This window comes from Sinocyclocheilus rhinocerous, unplaced genomic scaffold (assembly GCF_001515625.1).
Source record: "Sinocyclocheilus rhinocerous isolate Xijiao unplaced genomic scaffold, SAMN03320098_v1.1 scaffold254, whole genome shotgun sequence".
Lineage (NCBI taxonomy): Eukaryota > Metazoa > Chordata > Actinopteri > Cypriniformes > Cyprinidae > Sinocyclocheilus > Sinocyclocheilus rhinocerous.
The window spans coordinates 1,654,534-1,670,624 of NW_015628690.1; the positions used below are offsets into that span (position 1 = coordinate 1,654,534).

The following is a 16,091-nucleotide window of genomic DNA, read 5'->3' on the forward strand; positions in this document are numbered from 1 at the left end:
TATATATGTGTGTGTGTGTGTATATATATGTGTATATATATATATATATTATTTGATTGACAAATTAATATGATTATATAGGCTGTTAAATGCATTCCTTAAAAAAAAAGACATATTTCAGATTTCTGAGAATAGTGATGCATGCAACAAATCGGTCTGAATGCCGACTTCGATTGGTCAGCTTCAGTTCCATTCAAATTATCCGCCTGTTCCTTCAATAATGCTTGATTGTTTGTGTATTACATCATAAGAATAACTTTCCAACATGGCGTCGGGTCTAACGGCAGCGATGGAATCAAAGGAGCTGACAGCCCATCCTGGATTCAGCAATGACAAATACTCGATGTTGATTGTCATCGGTGCGCTCTATAGACCGCATATACTGAACTATATTGTGGTGGAGATTGAACGAGGTATTGCTTTTTTACATTTTGGATTTAGAAGAAATTAATTTTAACACCGTTAATCAATGCTGTTATCATATTACATTAGAGATTACTATTATCTCTCGTATCTGTATGTTATATAACAGGTTGCGAGCATTCTGATTATTTCATTCTTTGATTTGAAGATTCACCGGTTGCCTGGTGAATTGAGATGAAACGCAATCACACAATGTTACTTATTGCGCCAGACAGCATGATCGCCTTCAGCAATAAATGAGAATTTTTATTTTATCATTTATTATTATTATTATTGTTATTATTATTTACACAATATAGTTCCACAATCTTTCCTTCACACTGTATGTAGCGTTTAAAGCAGTAATACCATGCTCTGGGACAATATTTGTGCAGCTGTTCTCTGCACTGCAGTGTTATAGCATCAAGATAGTAAACATCAAAAATAGCCTCCTTGTGCATCAGCCCTCTAGTATGCTTAACTACATTATTTGCTTTACATGTTGATTAGTGATTATATAGAAACGAACGTGTCGTTTAAGTCATGACGTGTTCTTCAGGGTGCCCAACAGTTTAGACAGGACTCTGCATGTTTACACCCACCTCAGAAAATAAGAATAAGAAAAATCAATAATTTTTACCCATACAATGTATTTTTGGCTATTGCTACAAATATACCCCAGCGACTTAAGACTGGTTTTGTGGTCCAGGGTCACATTTGTCAACAAAGAAAGATGATTAAAAGTTCACTGGAAAATTAAATAAAAGCAAATATGGAGAGAAATTTTTTTATTTAGGTTTTGCCTCACACAGGAGCAATTCACCAGGTTTTAAATTTTACTTATAATATTACAATATTGCTTTAGTTTATTGTCAGTCCACCCCTTCCTATCCATATCAGGAAATATAACTGATTTAACTGCTATTTATACCAACACTGTTAGATGTTTTCTTATTTCAGTCCTAGCAGTGATGTGTCGGCTTCTTTTTTTGGTCATAAGAGATGTGAACATGCTGTTCAGAGGCTTTTATATTTCATGAGTCCAGAGACCAGTGCCACAAAACGAGGATTTTTTGAGGGCTAGTCAGCCAACCATCTCATTTGTCTCTGAAAGCCACATTGTGTCTCACATGATGTTTCAGTTACATGCTGACTGCAGTGCTTTTGCTCTGGGGGGTTTAGACAGCAGTTCATTCAAATCAACATTTATTGTTTTTGCAATAAACCCAGTTCATCAAGTGTCAAAACATGCGTTAGCACACGTTGTGATGTATTGAGTTTATATTAAATTTTACATATATTTGCATCGCCTTAACACAGGTATCCGTGCATGGGATGTGGACCTGACAGTGTGTAATTTGGATGAGCAGCTGAAACTTTTTGTTTCTCAGCATTCTTCTTATCAATCCAAAGACATAAGAGGTAAGGGTCGCCTTCTTTTGGATTTGCAGTGATTGAAATGAGCTTCAAGTACAGTAGGCTACACGTTTAAAGAATACTGGGCTATCTTTTGGTGCCCATTTGAAGCACATGATATATGTGTGGGATGCAATCTTATGAATTAACAAAGAAGCAACTGTGTAGTTCAGCCCCAGCATTCAGCTCCATATACAGTATCAGACATGCACAGCATTATTGCAGTAAATAATGGAATATGGTCATATGAAGCCAATATTTCAGTTTCTAGACATCTGAAAATGAAAACAGGCATATTCTATACCGAAAGAATTATGGGTCATGCAAACACAAGAAAAGTAGAAAACGAACATGTATGCATTAGATTATTCAGAATATCCTAATAACCATATATATAGGGGAATTGCAATATCCACTGAGCACATAAATCTATTCTAAAATAAAGTCTTAATATGGACTTTTATGAGAAAATTATGTTTATATAAATCTGTTTCTTGCTTAGTTTACATGTAGAAACCCAATAAATGCTTGTTCATTACAGCCAATCTGATGTAAAAAGGCAGAAGTATGTTTTTTTTACTGGGAGAGAATCATTTATTATCATTTTAATATTTATATTGTGTAATGAGAACTGTCTAAACTGCACACAGTTGCAGCTTCTGTACAGCTTCTATTATTCAGTAAAAGTTGTAGGTTGCTATTTCAGTAGACACAGCAGAAAGACAGGAAGGAAGTGCTTTCTACCAATTGTTCAGACTTTGGCTGCTGTGGAAAAACAGTTCTGGAACATTTTGTTGCAGTAGTTTTGAAAGTGATTTTTGCTGACAAATTATATAGAGGTTTGGAGCTCTAATACTCAGAGAAAACTTTTTACATTTGCATTAGCCTACTCTGGTTGAGAATTGACTGTCAGCATCAGAACACTCTGAAGTGATGATTTAAAAAGATTCTGGCATATCTAAATATTTAAGCTCTTGCGCTGTAGAATAGTGCAGTTTTTTTTATTTAACTTATTGTGCGTTCCTTTTTATTAGTAGATTAGCAATGCATTAATGTTTGCTATTGAGAAATGCACATATGCATGACATATTTGTGTACTTATTCTAATTAATTCCCTTTTTAATTTTGTCTGTCTCCCAACAATCCCATCATAGGTCAGAAGACATTTCAGTTCAGTTCAGATGTACTGGACATTAAAGTTGTAATAAATCCATCTGAAGGGTTTCTCTACTCTGAGGTGTGTGACTGAAAGGCATCTCTTCTTCTGTTCTTCAATTCCATTTGTTTGTATTACATGACAATCAATAAATGACAAGGGCCACATTACATATGTTAGGGCTAAAATTAACATAACCAATTAAAATTTTTGAAGCTAATTAAACTCACATTTTAAAATGAATGATTGATGAATCGTTTTGTATAATTTTGTAATACTTTTTAGAGGCACATTTTTTCAGTAATAACAGATTGAAATGTAATATGCATATACTTTTTTAAATTGTTAAATATACATTTAAATATTTTCACAATTTAGAAAATATTTTTGCAATTCAGGTCCACAGCTTGATATCATCCACACCTCGACACAAATTGCTGGTGCTCACAGGACAGTCTCTTGAGGACTCCAGTGATCTGGTTCTGCACACGGGCCAGTTCACTCCAAATAATTTCACCCAGATCTTTTCAGATGAAGAGGTTTGTCGTACTGTAAATGTGTATGCAAATATTTTAATGTCCTTTTGTTTTAACTGTTCTCACATTAGCTATGGATTTGAAAAACTGTCCATCTTTGTATATAATATGACTTTTCTGAGCATTACAAATGATTCTGTTGTACAGTAATATAATAGCTTTTTTTTTTGTTCATATATTTGAATTCATGCCTTGTTTTCTGTACATTTCCAACAGATTCAAGCTCTTTTAAATTCTGTTAGCATGCATGGCAAAGTAAACCTCACCTTAAGCTGCCCTAAAACTGGCAAATGGAAAAACTTTGTGCTAGGAAAGCACAACATACATGACATTATTGACATTAAGGTGAATCCTCTAATGGTACTACCCAAAATGGGGGGCCTTCAGGAGTTCACGGACCACCTTTTTGAGTCCTCAGAGCCACAGTCTCCATTTGACCTCTTAGAGCCTCCTGGGACAGTGGGATTTCTCAAGCTTTGCCGTCCGTGTTGTTATGTCTTTCCAGGCGGGAGAGGCGACTGTGCTTTTTTTGCTGTCAATGGCTTCAATGTTTTGGTCAATGGTGGAGCAGATCCACGCTCTTGCTTCTGGAAGCTTGTCAGGCATTTGGACCGTGTTGACTCAGTGTTGCTTACACATGTTGGAACAGACAACCTGCCGGGAGTTAACAGCCTGTTGGAGAGGAAGGTCGCAGAGCTTGAGGAAAATAAAACTGACTCACAGGAAAAGGAGCAATGGGCAAAGAATGTAATTTCTCCAGAGCTTGGTGTGGTTTTCCTCAATGCCCCAAACAGACTTAAAAAACTTCATGGTGATCCTAATGTACTACGAAGCAGTGATCTAGCAGCACTTATTTTACAGCATTTGGAAAAATTAAAGATCTCACCAGAACCACTTTTACGCAATTCGAGTGGCTCCATAGAACCAGTTATTCTCTTCCAAAAAATGGGAGTGGGATGTCTTGAACTTTACATCCTAAATCCAGTCAAACGTAGCAAAGAAGTAGAGTCTTTCATGAATAACTGGCCAGATAATAGTTCCAAATCCAAGAGTTTAGATGGTCACCTAACCTCTTTGGTCTCTATATGTGCTTTGCTTGTTTGGCATCCTGCTAACCCAATGGAGAAAATCATCAGAGTCCTCTTCCCTGGCTCTACACCACAAGGGAAGATAATGGATGGTCTGGAGAGACTGAAGCATCTAGAGTTTCTCAAGCGGCCTGTAGTATGCTCCAAAGATTTTGAAACATCAAAATCAGAAAAGAATCCAAAAGGTGCAGACAGTCAGGATAGTCCCAAATCTGGTAAAAATGAATCCAGACTAAGCAATGGTGCTTCAAAGGACCGAGCTCTTCGTGGAGATCTAGAACTAAAAGACAAAACCAAAGGCATAAATGGAAATGATCCAAAAAGTGAAGAAAAGCTGAAATCTGTAGAAAGCAATGTGAAACATAAACCCTCCAGACTAGTTACAAGAAAGGAGTCCTTGAAGGACAGAAGCAATGAAAAAACAAACATATCAGACTCAAAGAAACAAGAAAATGCACAGAAAAAAATGTCAGGTAGCAAGGATTCGTCGATGAGAAGACCAAAGTTAGATAGCAAAACCGAAGAGATAAAGTCTCTTGGGAAAGATATCAAGAAAACCTCCACTGGATTACTGAACTCAAATAAGCCCGGTAATGTAAAAAATGAAGCAAAATTGAACAAACAGGCTGAGCACAAAGCTAAAAACTTTAAATCGAACAAGGAGCAGCAAAATCAGAAGTTGTCAACAGACTCTGAAGATGTAAATCGCTCTATGTCTTCACCAGAAGATATGACAGCAGCATTTCTGGAAATGGATCAAGAGCAACATGAATTATTTGTGAAGAGGCAAACTGTTGACTCTGGGAACCTGAAAAATGTCTTGACGGGTAATGTGCAGTCTCAGTGTAGTAGCATAGTAAACCATAGCAAGGCTGCAGCATCTGCAAGACCCTCTGTCAAAATAAAAAATGAGCACAGTGTGAATCTAGACCTCACTCCCACTGAATATACTTTGCTCGATGGGGCTTTGAAAGATAATCTTTCAACAAATGGACCTGAGGAAGTTTGTGTCAGTCCTGATGAAATGACGTTAGAGCTAACATCTCCTAGATCAGGACCAAATAGTGCTGGTCATACTCCTTATCACTTGTCACCTGAAGAGACCTGGGCCTCAAAAGATCATAGTAGCTTTGGGGTTAAGATGTGTCTTGGTTCAGAGAGCCAGCAAATGGCATTATCCAAGTTTTCAGAGTCTGGGTGCCCTAAAAGTAACCAAGAGAGCATCTCAACTTCTTCCAAAGAGAAGCATTCTAGCTTCCTGTCTCTTAGCTCCTTAAAGGATATAATGCCTGATATATCTCCCACTGTTACCACCACTCACTCAATGCCTGCGGAAGTAAGTTCACCGCAGTCCACTGAGGTTGATGAGTCATTGTCGATGTCTTTTGAACAAGTGCTGCCAACGGTGAGCGAGTCCACCAACGAAGACGAAACATCCTATTCCAATGGACACCATGTCAGTTCTGATTTCAAAGTAGGGATGTCTTTGTCTTTAAAGAAGCCTCACACTCAGAGGGCACCTCATGATGGTCCAGACGGGTGTCTGTCCGGACCTCAGGGTCTATTGTTTGATACTACCCATGATGTTGACCTCTGCTTGGTCTCTCCATGTGAGTTTAAACATTTCAAACCGGTTGCTGATCAAGAGGATCCACTCTCACCAGGTTTTAGGAACACCAGCCCATTGAACCTTTCTGATGATAGTGACCACTCCCAAGACGCAGCTAAACCACTTCCACCTTCATGTTCAGGTAATAAGGCCACTCATCCAGCTCAGGAGACCCCTCTTACTTCTAGCAGTGACTATTTCCCAATGGCAACAGACTCAGATGTACATCCGTGTGTAGAGGATTGCCCATCCATTTCAGCAGACGGACTTCTGGATTCTGATGAAGAAGGTGGTGTCCACCTGCAAACGCAGGACCTAAACGATGGTTTGAATTCTTACAGAGGAAATCACCCTTTGCCAAAGGATCCCCCACCCGCACCTGTGAAAGACTTACCTCCTCTTCCCCCTCAGCCTGGTGCCTGTATGCCTGATCCTGTTAGCGGTGTAAAGTCTGCAACAAAAGGCAGAAAAGCTGCAGGAGTTACACAGAGGTTAGCATCTTCTAGTGTTTCAACACAAGGCACCAAAACCAGAGCTGGAAGTCAGGGTACTTCCGTTAGTGGCTCGAGAAGCAGCTCAGCAGGAGACATAATGGCTAGTCGTAGCACAGGCTCCACTTCTAAAAGATCCACAACAGGTTTGAACTGATCTTACATGGTTAATTTTTGTATGCAAATACATATTTATTTAGCACTGACTTGTGTCTTGATTCATCAACAGGTAGCAAGGTTGGCACTTCAATATACTTGGACCTGGCTTACCTTCCGTCAAGCCATGCAGCTTCCACTATTGATGTTGAGTTCTTTTGCCGCTTGCGATCGTCCTGTTACATAATAAGTGGGGATGACACACTCAAGGAAGGCTTGATGAGGTCCATTCTGGACGCATTATTAGAGGGAAAATCTGTATGGCCTGAGGACGTGCCGGTATGTATGAGTATATATATGTGACAGAATTCAGTTTAGGTGCACTACAGAACTCTGGTCTCTCTATCACCATCTGTGGTTAATATATAAAAATGCAAGTTACTTGTAGAGTTATTCTGTAATGCACCTTTAAAATCTACTAATTTTTAAGGGAATACTGTCACACACTTAGTCTCTATCATCTTCCAGGTGACCCTGATTCCCACGTTTGAATCACTGATGATGCATGAGTGGTACCGGGAAACCCAAGAAAAACAACGGCAACTGGGAATTACAGTGCTAGGCAGCAACAGCACTGTGGCTATGCAGGAGGAGACATTCCCTGCTTGTAAAGTAGAGTTCTGCTAGATGGACAGTAATGGCACATGCTTTACATTTACCATTTGTGTATCCCATGCTTATTTAAAGTCACACATACACATTTTTACCACTGTAGATTTGTATGTTCTTGGCAGATGCTTTATCAAACAAATATTGTGTTTGTGAAAGATTCCTTAGCAGGCGGCTAAGGCCTAAAATACACAGTAAAATCACAAATATTAAATCAACACCCATAGATGTATTTACTCTAGGAGTATAACTGCATGGTTCATTATTAAGAAGAGTATTTACTAGATTCCCACTTTGCAAAAATAGTCATAATTAAATACTGCAAACTTTAATATAGCCCAGAGTTCAAATCAAATTGCATTGTCACATTATACCTGTGCATGAAGACCACTAAAAACAGTCATTCAGACAGACAAACAAATTAGCAGTGCCAGTGGAGTTTAGATTAAGGATGGCACAGTATTTTTTATTTCAATTGTGCATACAGATCAGATCACACAACATGATTAAAAAGAGAGCTATTTTTTTACTTTGAGATTTACTTTGTTTTGGGTTGCTCTTAAAGGATGGTATTTAAGCCATTTCCCAGTCCCTTTGACTGTTTGGGGACCAGTAGCTTCACACTAAGTCACACAAATATTGTATGAATGCAGTGCACTATAATAGAATATCACTACGAAATCTGTAGAAATATGACGGCATGAAACGGATATTTTAGTTCATCCCATTTGGAAATGTGATGAGTGGTAGAAGTGCCAACTGCTTGACACCAAGTATACAGTAACTTCTAACTGCAGTGCAGAGGCTCTAATATCTACCGTATACCTACTGTGTTTCTGTTAAATACTGACTGCTGTAGGGCATACTGGCCTTTATTAATTTATCTTTTAGATGCATCTCCTTAATTCAGCACTGTAAAAAGAATGTCTGGTAAGTTTGTAGGGTTCAAAACAATTTTGAATCCCTGTATTGCTACACTCACATAGAGGAAAGTTTGTAGGCCTTTACGTATATGTAATATGAATGATATGAATTAAAACATTAAAATGTCATTGTAAATGCTGTGCTGATTCTTTGCCAGTATGATAAGATAACAAACACACAATGCATAGAGACATGATTACTGAAAACCGTCAACCAATATGGTGGATAGAGTTATAGAGTCTAAATATATAAATATATTTCATTTAGTACTGAAAATTATTAATAAAAATGGTTCCAGCTAATTAAACTGGACTGTTTTACCAAATATATGTGTGCAGTGTATTTGTTATGCACACATTAGCTTAACAATGTTAACGGTAAATTCTGAAAGAATCAATGTAAATGTTGGTTCTCCAGTGTTTTGTAGCGTAATGTAGATCAGTTGCTGCCTAATTTGAGCATTTCAAATCAGTCACTTATGAGGTTCCATTTAGGTTCAGATGAAGAAATTTTATAGTATTAGTGTTTGCCATGATGGAATCCACCCATGATATCTGGACTGAATTTGACAGGCGAGTTCCATGACAGAGTTGACCAATGAGATCCACGGCAGGGCGGGGTTTGTATGGAATAAAATCGCTGTCAAAAATAATCGTACGTAATTCAAAGCATTTGTGTGTCATTTTAATTTACTCGTGCGTAATTTAAAAGTATTGTATGTAATTCTGTTTTTTGTCAGAGTTGGATTCCAAAATCTACGGCCACGACAGTTTACAGATACGAGATTTTGTGTGTTTGTTAGAGTACAACTCCAAAATGTACGACTATGACAGTTTACAGACACAACGCTTGTTTTCACAACAGCTCTGTTACACGCACGACATGCGAATTGCGACACGAAGTGCGGTGTGCGAAAGGACTGTCAAAAATACGTCATCATTGTCACAGGCATTACTATCCGAGGGAAGATGAATCGATTCCACAAAGTGCGCTTGCGCCCCGCCACCGTTTTAAACCACTGGCGCCAAAATGGCGGATCAGCAGCCAAGCGCTCACTCATAGTCTCAGGTAAGTGATTTTTTTTTCCTTTTTCTAATTCGGACATGTTTAAGGGTTAGTTATCACTAATGACAGAGAGGAGTAATATTACAAAGATAGTTTAACTATAGATTAGTGACACACAAATGCTTTGAATTACGTACGATTATTTTTGACAGCGATGTTATTCCATAGGTTTGCGCCTAAGAGGTTTGTGGAAAAAGTCAGGCATTCAAGGGTCACGATAAAACATTTGGGAATTGGGATACAACTGTCACATGCACTGTATGAGTGTGGATATTAAGTAAATCAGTATATTTAATCTAGAAACGATTACGCTGTAAACTTATTTTCTGTAACCTGGCTCAAGCAATCCTGCGCCGCCACTCAAATGACGTTTTATTTTTATGACGTACGACGTAAGTTTCGTTTCTGTTAAAAGGAAATTAATCTGTTTTGGGGTACCGACTGAGCGAAAGAAAGCAGACGAATCCGACGTCTTGTACCAAGGTGAGCTGATTTAAATCAATACATTTCTTTTGCATGTTTAATATAATGTGATAGTTTTATTTACTAATTCTTTCACATGATCTTGGTTCGAGGCAATAATCTATATACGTTGTACTTTACTGTATGTGTAGTAGCCTACATATTTTTCAAAATACTTTTAAAATGACCCTTTCTTTCTATTTTTGTCATAACAGCATGGTTTAAAAATGTTTATTGAATGTTTTTCAGATCATTATGAGCACTGTGACATCCAGCTTGAATGAATGGCAGAGGAAGAAGCTCTGCTCATTGTTCAACCATGCCAACCTCAGCCTGCTGTTCAAAGCAAGTGTGCATGGCTACAATGCCACTACATTTCACCAAAAGTGCAATATGCAGGGACCAACTGTCATTGTAGCTTACAACAAGTCTGGATATGTTTTTGGAGCTTTTGCTAGCAAGGATTTTCGTCAAACCAACCAAAATATTGTGGATGACAAAGCTTTTCTCTTCAGCTTTAATGACAAAGAAATTAAAGAAGATCCTCTGCGTGTGGTCAGTGGAAATCCCCAGTATGCTTTCACTGACAGTGGTCCAAACTTTGCCTCTTTGGTATTTCTTCACAATAACACAGTCACCGTCTACAGTAATCCAGGAACGTACCAATTTGATCCACAGAAGATGCATGGGAATGACGTACAGCTGACAGAATGTGAGGTGTACAGAGTGGAAGGTTTGTATCATTTTGTGCTACTTTTCAGATAATTGCTGAGTAATGCACTTTCAGAAATGGTTCTGTGAATAACTTGTGCTCTGGTTTGGATTCTCACCAGACTGTGGAGGACTCATGGAGAAACCATGGCGAAATGTGCAGTGGAACTCTGAGTGAGTAAAGTAAACCAAAATCACTCTCTTCTGTAATAGTACAGATGTTACTTTGGTCTGTTTTCATTTATTTAAAAAAAAAAAATGCTTCTGACTTACTGTTTTCCTAGAAATGCTTTGAAAATTTGACAATGATAATGTTTTTAGGAAAAGGAAGGTGCTTTTAAGCACCATCTCTGGCTGGAAGCCTTCTGTTAGCTCAGTCAAACAGGCTCGGATTCTACTGGTGGGTTCTGTTGGTGCTGGGAAATCAAGCTTCTTCAACTCCATCAACTCTGTGTTCAAGGGTTACGTGAGCAGCCAGGCTAACACTGGCACTGCTGGCACCAGTTTGACTACTCAGGTAGACATGATTTTTCCACCTCTGATGTTTTTTGGAGTGAAATATTGTGCAAAGTATTAGTTAAACAAAGTTTCTGTATGTACCTGAAAATAATTGGCATATGTTTGTGCCATGTAGTTTCGTACCTACTACATCAAGCCAGGCAGCGGTGTCAGCCATGTTCCCTTCTCTCTGTGTGACTCGATGGGTCTGGAGGAGGGTGTGAACACCGGTCTGGATATAGATGATTTTGCCAGCATTTTGAAGGGTCACATTCAAGACAGGTATCAGGTGAGAACTTTAGGTAAAGGGTGATCATAATCAGTAATAGATCTTGTAGATGTTTTACTAGCTAATTACAGGAATAAAAAATTTATGGGCTTTACATTTATTGTAATTAATTGCATTTTTAATTCAATATTTTCTGTCTCACGTCTTGATGATTTAAAGATATTCTACATGTTTCTTTCTCAGTTTAACCCATCGATGGCCATACAGCCTGACTCCCCTCATTTCAATAAATCTCCTGGCTTGAAGGACAGGATTCACTGTGTGGTGTATGTGATTGACACCTGCAAAGTCAAGCTCCTCTCTGACAAAATGATCAACAAGTTTGCAGTTTTTCGAAGGAAAACCAACCAGCTGGGTAAGGGATTAACAGCAATGAAGCAGATTTGAATGAATTAAATTAATAAAGTGACATGAGTGTATTGTGTCAATTAAATTATGGAAATTCAATTTACAGGACACTTATTACAGGGCAACCTGAAGTTAAAGGGATAGTCCACCCAAAATTCTGTCATCATTTAGTCACCCTTATGTCATTCCATACCTGTTTGACTTTCTTTCTTCTGTGGAAGGCAAACAAAGATATTTGGAAGAATACTGAATACTAACTAAACCATTTCAGCTCCCATTGTCTTCCAGTGTAGACAACAACAACAACAACAAAAATGTTTGGTTATCAACATTCTTCAAAATATCATCTTTTGTGTTCAGCAGAAGAAAGAACTGCTTCCAGGTTTGGAATGACATAAGTAAATTTTTAGATGGACTATCCCTTTAAGTCCCTTGCATAAAGAGCACCTCTTGTGGGTTTTGAGTGTACTACTAGCATACATATTTAACCACTAGGGCTACATCACCCACAGGATAGCAATCTCTGGGATTTGATATACAGTAAGGTGTTGTTCTGTACTTCAGGTATTCCTCAGCTGGTTCTGCTGACTAAGGTGGATGAGGCCTGCCCCTTAGTGGCGGAAGACCTGAAAAATGTCTACCAGAGCCACTATATCAACAAAATGGTACAAATTAATACATGACTTAGTCAATATTCTGTACTATTTTGTTTCACATATTGTTCTTGAGTATTTCTGATTAACTGTTTTTTGACAGATGCAGGAGGTTAGCGCTCAGCTTGGAGTTTCTCTGTCTGCTGTGGTCCCAGTGAAAAACTACTGCCAAGAACTGGAAATAGACTCTCAAACAGACATTCTGCTTCTAAATGCTGTGGTTCAGATGCTCAGAACCGCTGAGGGCTTTTTTGATGATCTTTACAATGCAGAAGAGTAGAGCTTAGCCTTATTTCCCTGTCTGACCTAAAGGTTATGAATGTATATATTAGCATCGTTTTTCTCTCTGTTTACATGTTTACATTGTTTTAGGTGGCATGTTCATCTCTATTTATGTGTTATGAGGTCCGTTGATTCTTTTCTGTTGCTCTGCTCTGAACATGCAAACTATTTGTAATCCAAAACATGTAACCAGATGGCTAATATATTCAAAGCTTTATTGTCAGTTTGAGTGAACAATTAACGGTTCTGAATTAAAATAAAGGCCCTATTGCAGTTACGTTGATAATTGTCCTTACTTCATTAAGTTTATTTGTTGTAAAATATAATGAAATAAATGCATTCACATTGTAGAGTACCAACAGTGGACCATAAAATCATTAGAAGACAACTATTACCTTATATTATTACCTTAAAAATTGTACCTGAGCTAACCCTCAAAAATATTTTATTGATGTAACCTAGTTAGGTGGATTTGGTGAACTTAAATCAATAAGAAACTAGTTCACTTAGATGTTACCACATCAAGCACAATTTGTAGGTTAACTGGCAAAACACTTATTATAGTGATGATTTTTGTAATACATTATGCTTGTAATACAAAAATGTCACATAGTCTTCATGTGAGATTGCCTTAAGAGCAACTGATCAGGTATTGCTTCCTGCTGTCACCCATCCTTTGAGAATCCTCTCATTCCCAGTGTTTGCAACCATACGGATCTATAATTTCCGCTTGTTTGAGGGAATAGCATTCTTGACATTTGTGAGACTCATTTCAGGAGTGCTCTTATTAAATACTTTTCTTCTCCACCAGTATTCTTAACCTTTTCATACTTTGGCTGCTCTCCCTTCTCAATGGGCCCAGGAGAGTCTTCTGGTGACCCAGCTGGAGTGGGGGTTATGAGCGGGGCTCCAGGCAGGATCTGTTTGAGATGAGTTCTGATGGCCGCTGGCAGCTGTCCTGAAAGAGCCCAGAGTTTTTCTGAGCCATGTGTTTTTAGCAGCCTGAAGTTCAGTCGTCAGAACTGCATTTTGGTGTTCCAACTCCTTAAGAAATCAAGATGACAAGACAAATGATGAAAAAATGAAATACATTTTGTAGTGTAAATCTAAAGTCATTGATAAGACACATTAATAACACATAAGCTTAAATTCATTAAAGGTGCAGTCAGCGATTTATGAGAAAAGTGGATCAGACGAGCACCTAAACACCCTTTGTAGCCAATCACCAGCAAGGGGCGTGTCCAGTCATGATGGGGGAGGTATCAAGATTGGGGTGTGATCCTTTTGGGTATGGGCGTGTTTGTTTTGGTCATTTCAAATATGAACAGTGTATCTGAAAAATTGCTTACTGCACCTTTAATATAAAGTAATAGATTAGGTATCATGAGCAATGAACAACATTTTAAACAGCATTTATCTATGTTAATAAATTTACTATGGCTCATTGTTCACTCTCAGATAAACAGTAACAACGGTATTCATTGGGGCTGTACCTTTTCAAATATGTATTATTAAGGTATTAATAACACTTTACTGATACTCTATGTACCTTGAAGGTACATAATGCAGTCTTTAAGGGTAAATAAGGTACAAATGTGCTGCTTTTGAGATATCAAAAATATCACCCTATTGACAGCTTTTGCATCTTTTTTTTCTGAGAGTGTTGAGTCATGTTACTTGAAATGTTACAACTTGAAATGTTAAAAATGTATTAGTATATGCAGAAAATAACACGAAGGTAGTCTAATAAATGCTGTAAAATATTGCTTGTTATTAGTTTATGATACCTGATACATTAACAAATATTAACAAAATTGAACCTTATTATAAAGTGTTTTATATTTATACAGTAATTATTTTTACTTTTTATGTAATGGATAAAAGAGTTTCCACCTCTAATTATTTCATTTATTTTATTTTTACATGAAAAGTTAAACAAGAAAACTTCTAATATTGCTTTTCTTGGTTAATTAAGAAATACTTCCATACAGTGTTAATAATAACAAAAAGATTATTTTGCCTTACCTGTATCTTGCATTTAGACTCCACCATTTGTAGCTTGGTCTGGGCCAGCTCTCTCTCTAACTCTTGGACCTGTTCTCTGAGAGAGGCTTTCACTTCATCCTGAGCACCGGTATCTTCATTTTCAGAGCACAGCTGAATTGATCCATCCATACTAAATATGTGTCTGCACTGCTCACACTCCAGCATCTTGCTCTGAAATAGTATCATGTATGAGTAAATATAATCGGTTATCAACGGTTAAGGTCAAGGTCCTTTGAAGTCAGTCTGATTCTTACCTTGATAACTGCCAGCTCTTTGTCTGCGTGAGCTTTCTGGTTTTCAAGCTTAGTGTTCAGTTGAGAGCAAATCTAAAGGATGCAAGAAATTGGGTTGACTGTTAGCATTAAATTCAATAATGTTTATTGAATGTGTAGAGTTCTAATTGAATGTTTACCTGCTTGTAGTCGGCAATGATGTTGTTTGATCTCTTAATGTCTGCTTCTGCTTTGTCCAGCTCTTTCCTAAACATCTCTTTCAGCTGTTGAACACGTCAGTACTTTACACAAGGCCAGAGATTGTCCAAACACTTTACTGTGGACATCAGTGACATTAAAGCTCACCTGTGAAGCCTCCTCCTCCTTTCCCCTTTTCTCCTCCTCTGTAATCATCAGAAGCTGTTTGGTTTTCAAAAGCTCTTTGGTTAATTCATCCACCTGGTCCTCGGTCTGAAAAACACAGCAGATGTATCTAAACACACACAGCAAATAAAACAGAAAACGAAACTGGCCTGTTGCGTATGACATGCATGACTCGTAATAATTTGACAGACCTGATCTAGAGCATTCCTCAGTGCAATCTTGCTGGTGACCAGTTTTTGTGCAAGGTCATCATTCTCCTGCTCCAGGCGCAAACTGGTCTCCTGAAGCGAACGGTTTTCTCTCTGAAAAGAGAAAGCATTCTTTTATTCCACAGATCTAAAACCCACTGCATGATTATGCAATTTTCACAAAGCGTAAATGTTGAAAGACTTGTGGAGGAGGACAGAAGCTTTTTGTTTTTGCCAGGGTGTAATATCTTACCTCGTACCTGTCGAGTGGGTCTTCTGGCTGCACTTGGTTATCTCTTAATTTTGGCTTTTTAGAGGGAACCTGTTCAAAAAGAAGATTCAAAGACGTTTCGGATAATATCAGGTGTGCAATTCTTAAAGGCATGAAATGAATGTACTGTAACATATTATACAGTATTGATTTCAGGATTGATATGAGCTTTATTTCTTGAAATTTTGATAATTTTTTATTAATTTATATTTAAGTACACTAATTCATTTTATATATATATACTGTGTGTGTGTATACAGTATGTGTATATATATATATATATATATATATATAT

At 37.7% G+C, this 16,091-nt stretch overlaps 3 protein-coding genes across 4 annotated transcripts; 2 read left to right on the forward strand and 1 right to left on the reverse strand.

Moving 5' to 3' along the window:
* The first annotated feature begins 257 nt into the window (after positions 1-257).
* Positions 258-8,460, forward strand: LOC107738188 (microtubule-associated protein 1S-like). Its single transcript, XM_016549916.1, has 7 exons — positions 258-413; positions 1,723-1,824; positions 2,973-3,055; positions 3,373-3,513; positions 3,727-6,844; positions 6,928-7,133; positions 7,323-8,460. The coding sequence occupies exons 1-7, from the start codon at positions 266-268 to the stop codon at positions 7,479-7,481; spliced, it is 3,957 nt and encodes a 1,318-aa protein (XP_016405402.1). The 5' UTR covers positions 258-265; the 3' UTR covers positions 7,482-8,460.
* A 1,160-nt stretch (positions 8,461-9,620) lies between these two features.
* On the forward strand, positions 9,621-12,972 carry LOC107738189 (interferon-induced protein 44-like). 2 transcript variants are annotated; one of them, XM_016549918.1, is made up of 9 exons: positions 9,621-9,635; positions 9,868-9,935; positions 10,164-10,647; positions 10,748-10,799; positions 10,947-11,142; positions 11,260-11,412; positions 11,596-11,767; positions 12,325-12,425; positions 12,517-12,972. In XM_016549918.1, the coding sequence occupies exons 3-9, from the start codon at positions 10,170-10,172 to the stop codon at positions 12,691-12,693; spliced, it is 1,329 nt and encodes a 442-aa protein (XP_016405404.1). In that variant the 5' UTR covers positions 9,621-9,635; positions 9,868-9,935; positions 10,164-10,169; the 3' UTR covers positions 12,694-12,972. The 2 variants fall into 2 exon arrangements, with proteins under 2 accessions (XP_016405404.1, XP_016405403.1); XM_016549917.1 differs by lacking the exon at positions 9,621-9,635 and having other exon boundaries at positions 9,660-9,935.
* A 262-nt stretch (positions 12,973-13,234) lies between these two features.
* On the reverse strand, positions 13,235-15,910 carry LOC107738216 (rab GTPase-activating protein 1-like). The gene is made up of 7 exons (XM_016549953.1): positions 15,779-15,910; positions 15,529-15,639; positions 15,320-15,424; positions 15,154-15,237; positions 14,996-15,067; positions 14,721-14,912; positions 13,235-13,739 (listed from the first exon to the last, which is right to left on the reverse strand). Exons 1-7 carry the CDS (start codon positions 15,908-15,910, stop codon positions 13,545-13,547), a joined length of 891 nt encoding a protein of 296 aa, XP_016405439.1. The 3' UTR covers positions 13,235-13,544.
* Positions 15,911-16,091: the final 181 nt, after the last annotated feature.

Coding starts and splice junctions, on each gene's coding strand:
- LOC107738188 (XM_016549916.1), top strand. CDS start 266: ATGGCGTCGGGTCTAACGGCAGCGATGGAATCAAAGGAGCTGACAGCC. Junction 3,056..3,372: donor AAGGGTTTCTCTACTCTGAG/GTGTGTGACTGA, acceptor TTTGCAATTCAG/GTCCACAGCTTGATATCATC. Junction 3,514..3,726: donor AGATCTTTTCAGATGAAGAG/GTTTGTCGTACT, acceptor CATTTCCAACAG/ATTCAAGCTCTTTTAAATTC.
- LOC107738216 (XM_016549953.1), bottom strand. CDS start 15,910: ATGCCTTTAAGAATTGCACACCTGATATTATCCGAAACGTCTTTGAAT. Junction 15,640..15,778: donor ACCCACTCGACAGGTACGAG/GTAAGATATTAC, acceptor TTCTCTTTTCAG/AGAGAAAACCGTTCGCTTCA. Junction 13,740..14,720: donor AGTCTAAATGCAAGATACAG/GTAAGGCAAAAT, acceptor TGATTTCTTAAG/GAGTTGGAACACCAAAATGC.
- LOC107738189 (XM_016549918.1), top strand. CDS start 10,170: ATGAGCACTGTGACATCCAGCTTGAATGAATGGCAGAGGAAGAAGCTC. Junction 11,413..11,595: donor ACATTCAAGACAGGTATCAG/GTGAGAACTTTA, acceptor TTTCTTTCTCAG/TTTAACCCATCGATGGCCAT. Junction 11,768..12,324: donor AAGGAAAACCAACCAGCTGG/GTAAGGGATTAA, acceptor TCTGTACTTCAG/GTATTCCTCAGCTGGTTCTG.